At 41.7% G+C, this 3,812-nt stretch overlaps 1 protein-coding gene across 2 annotated transcripts in view; it reads right to left on the reverse strand.

The window, feature by feature from the left end:
* The window catches only part of LOC117943060 (laminin subunit beta-3-like), a 24,962-nt gene extending 24,152 nt beyond the window's left edge, over positions 1–810 (reverse strand). Inside the window, exons 1-2 of one of the 2 annotated variants that reach the window (XM_034868956.1) lie at positions 751–788; positions 617–665 (exon numbers count right to left, since the gene is read on the reverse strand). In XM_034868956.1, coding sequence (XP_034724847.1) covers positions 617–641 — 25 coding nt within the window. In that variant the 5' untranslated portion in view covers positions 642–665; positions 751–788. Of the gene's footprint in view, positions 1–616 lie in introns of both variants that reach the window. The other variant, XM_034868955.1, reaches the window with a different exon arrangement.
* Between the last annotated feature and the right edge of the window lie 3,002 nt (positions 811–3,812).

Genomic DNA, 3,812 nt, shown 5'->3' on the forward strand with positions numbered 1-3,812 from the left:
GTTCTGAAGGCAAAAGGGGGTCCAACCCGTTACTAGCATGGGGTACCTAATAAAGTGGCCGGTGAGTGTATATGTGTACGTATGTATGTAGTATGTATGTGCATATGTATGTATGTGATACATACATATATTTTGGTTCAATATATATTTGTTCAAAATAAAATAAAAATGAACTAAAAAAATAGTTCTTGCACCTCTGGTGTCTAGCATGGACAATATGGGATTTGAATACTGATGATAACAAGGTGCTGCCAATATTTTGTTTCATTAAAGTAGTGCCCTTGTCAGGGTGAAGCAGACTACTGAAACCCTTCAAACTTCCCAACTCCTTAAACGTGTGCCATCATGAAAAGAGAGCATGCAGGTTTTCATTCCAACCAATCACTGCAGTTGCTGCTCAGGTTAGTCCCTCCTCTCTGCTCCAAAATGGAGGGATCAGTGGAATCAGCGTCTGCAATGTTTCACTCTTTGGAACAAAAAGCTGTATACTGTCATCTCCCCACGATTTAGGAATGTGAATTCATGGCTGGGATAATTAAAGGTGAAAGTTGCAGGACAAACTTGAAACAGAAAGAAGACACTAACATTCAAAGATTTAAGCAAAAAGAAATCTTACCTGCTAGGAGTAAAAGTGTTCTCATGTTGCGTTCCTCCTATGAAAAAGTCTGGAACAGACGGGACAACAACAAAAATATCAGCACGCCGAAAGAATCAAGGCCAGCGGAGTGTATTCCCTGATGTGAAGCTCACCTGGCCGTCCGTGTTCTATCAGCTCTGTGTGCTGCTGCTTTATCAACGCTGTCTCACCTGTGATAGTGTGTGTGTGTCAGAGTCCCACCCTGCACCTCCACTCCCTTTCTCCATGAATCAACACATACACATAGCCCACAGACATGTTGCTAGACGTAGACACACACACACACTAACAAAGTAAACAAAAGGTGTAATAAAACACTACTGTGACCTCCATAAAATAAAATAAAAATCTTGTATTTTTCCAGCATAAGTTACAGAAAGAATACAGTGTAGAAGATAATAACAACAGTAATAATAATAATAATAATAATAAGAAAAAATAAATAAAAAAGACACTAAATTCAATTTTACTTATTGTATCAATTCATAACAAGAGTTATCTCAAGACACTTTACAGATAGAGTAGGTCTAGACCATTCTCCATAATTTACAAGGACCCAACCGTTCTAGTAGTTTCCTCCAAAGCAAGCAACAGTGCGACATTGGCGAGGAAAAACCCCCTTTTAAGAAGAAACCTGGGACAGACCCAGGCTCTCGGTATGCGGTGTCTGACGACCGGTTGGGGTTAAAATGAAGAGTGGCAATATCAGTCCTAAAAACTAGTAGTTTGGAGTAGTTCTTTGTAGTAGTTCGTGGCCTAGCAGGGGACTGTGCGGCATTACGAGGCACAGCAGGACGTAGCAGGGCATTGCAGATCGTGGCAGGATGTAACATGGCATCGCAGGACGTGAAGCGGGACCATGGCGACAGCTGCAACCATGATTTTGGAGCCTCCCTGATCCAAGGAAACATGTGTCTGTGTGGAGTCAAGTGTTAAATGGACCTCTCTGCCCTATTTCCTTCAGTATAGTTGTATAGTCTGATGAGGGACAAAGGAGTCCTTGAGTCTGCTGGTCTGACACTTGGGAAGGAGCAGCCTTCCACTGAACAGGCTCCTCTGGGTGCTGATGACGGTGTGCAGGGGGTGGCAGCCATCGTCAATAAAGTCCAAGCGTTCGTCCATTGTCCTCCTCTATGCCACCTTGACCAGTGAGTCCAGTTTCATGCCGACCACAGAGCCGGACCGCCTGATCAGTTTATCCAGCCTGGATCAAACTAATCTATTCGTCCAATACTTTGCTTAATGACACAAAAGCTGAAAAACTACTGTTCACTTCCTACTTCCTATCAGCCTCGGATGTACTTTATGTTTACTGCTAGTTTGCAAATGTTAGCATGATAATAGTCTAAAGTGAGATGCTGGACACGGTAAACATACTGTATCTGCTCAACATTAGCATGTTACTTTGTCACTGTGAAGATTTGAGCATGCTAATGTTAGCGTTTGGTTCAAAGCACCGCTGTGCCCAACTACAGCGTCACTCAACCGCTAGCAAGGGCTGTAGACCATTTCCATTCTACGTATTAAAGTTGCTGTTGATTCACAGCAACTTAAACTTACAGTTGGCTCAGTTTAAGAGTGGGGGGAGGATGGAGGCTGTTGTCAAAACGATGCAATGCACGACGGAAATGGGGGGAGGGGCATATAAAACGTGACTCTAAACACCACTCAGTTCGCATGGTCCTACAAGACTCTGGTCCATTAGCCTGGTCCTACCAGACTCTGGTACATTAGCCTGGTCCTACCAGACTCTGATACATTAGCCTGGTCCTACCAGACTGGTCCATCAGCCTGATTATTCTTTGGGCATTTTATAGCAGTAACCAGAGGAGCCAGTTCATTGGAAGGCCGCTTCCTAAGTGTAGGACTAACAGACTCAAGGACTCCTTTGTCCCTCATGCCATTACAACTCCTCACTCGGGGGGGAGGACAGTACACACACATCTGGACTCACATAAATACCTAGACGATTTAACACTTTAACACTTGACTTGACACTGACACTATATGACAATTTATGGTAAATGTCTTTTTTTATGGCCAAAGTTTTTTTGTTTTGTTATTATTATTACTGTTATATTTATTCTGTCTTCCTCTTTTTTCTCTCTATACTGTATTCTTCTTGCTAAAAACAGATGCTGATGCAGATGCATCCCAAAATGATTATTAAAGAGAAGTCTAAGTCTAAGTCTTTATTTATATGACAGCTGAAGACATGAAAGGGAAGAAAGAGAGAAGCTGTTGAAGACATGCAAACAAAAAGACACAGAGTGAAACCCACACGTTCCTTACATGCAAGATTTTGAAAACTAGCACGTTGCCAACAAAAACAACCACGTCATAAAAACACGATGGACTGTTCTGTAGTGATTTTGTTATTTAATTATCATAAAAAAGGTTTTATGTTACACTGTTTAATCACTGTTTTGTGCTCTTTTCCATTCTGAAACGCAGTCACACAGACAGCTCACTTGTCCTTCCCCAGACACAATCCATGCCCTGTAGGCACTGCTCGCAAGGCAGCTGATCATCAACTGTGTCTGAAGTAATAGTAGCCAGAGGGCCAGGTGAACACGCACGTTATGTTTTTCCCTGTTCTCTTCGCAGACACACTGACTAAGTCACAGTACAGGGTGTGTCTTCTGACTCAACACACACATACACACACGCAGAGGTAACTGCACACTATACAACTTCAGACAAGTACCGTCACGCCTTCAAACCCTGTGGATAGTAGCTGTAGCTGTGATTAATTTCTTGGTAGCAGCCTGTTTCCTCTCTGTCAACACTGGTCCCTAGTTACACTGAAATGGAGCCAAGGCTGCTCTAATTAAGTCAGAACAAAGTCATGTCAACATTTGGCATCTTTGCATTCTGTGACATTTAGTCTCCCCGTGATTAGTATTTTATATTATATATTACTTTTATTTTAAAGTGAGGCACTTATGAAACATTTACGGTCACTTTGTTCTATGCTGTTGCACTTCTTTAACAGTCAGATATGGCAGAGCAAACTACAATTACTGTTACAAAATGATGTAATTTGATGCATTTACTGTCACAAGTTCTAGACTTCTAAATATTAGCCAATGGTTGGTAACAAGTATTTCTATTCCTAAGCGATTACGATCTAAAGTGACAAATTGTTTTTGAATAATTCAACAACCATCACAAG

Source organism: Etheostoma cragini, chromosome 4 (assembly GCF_013103735.1).
Source record: "Etheostoma cragini isolate CJK2018 chromosome 4, CSU_Ecrag_1.0, whole genome shotgun sequence".
Classification (NCBI taxonomy): domain Eukaryota; kingdom Metazoa; phylum Chordata; class Actinopteri; order Perciformes; family Percidae; genus Etheostoma; species Etheostoma cragini.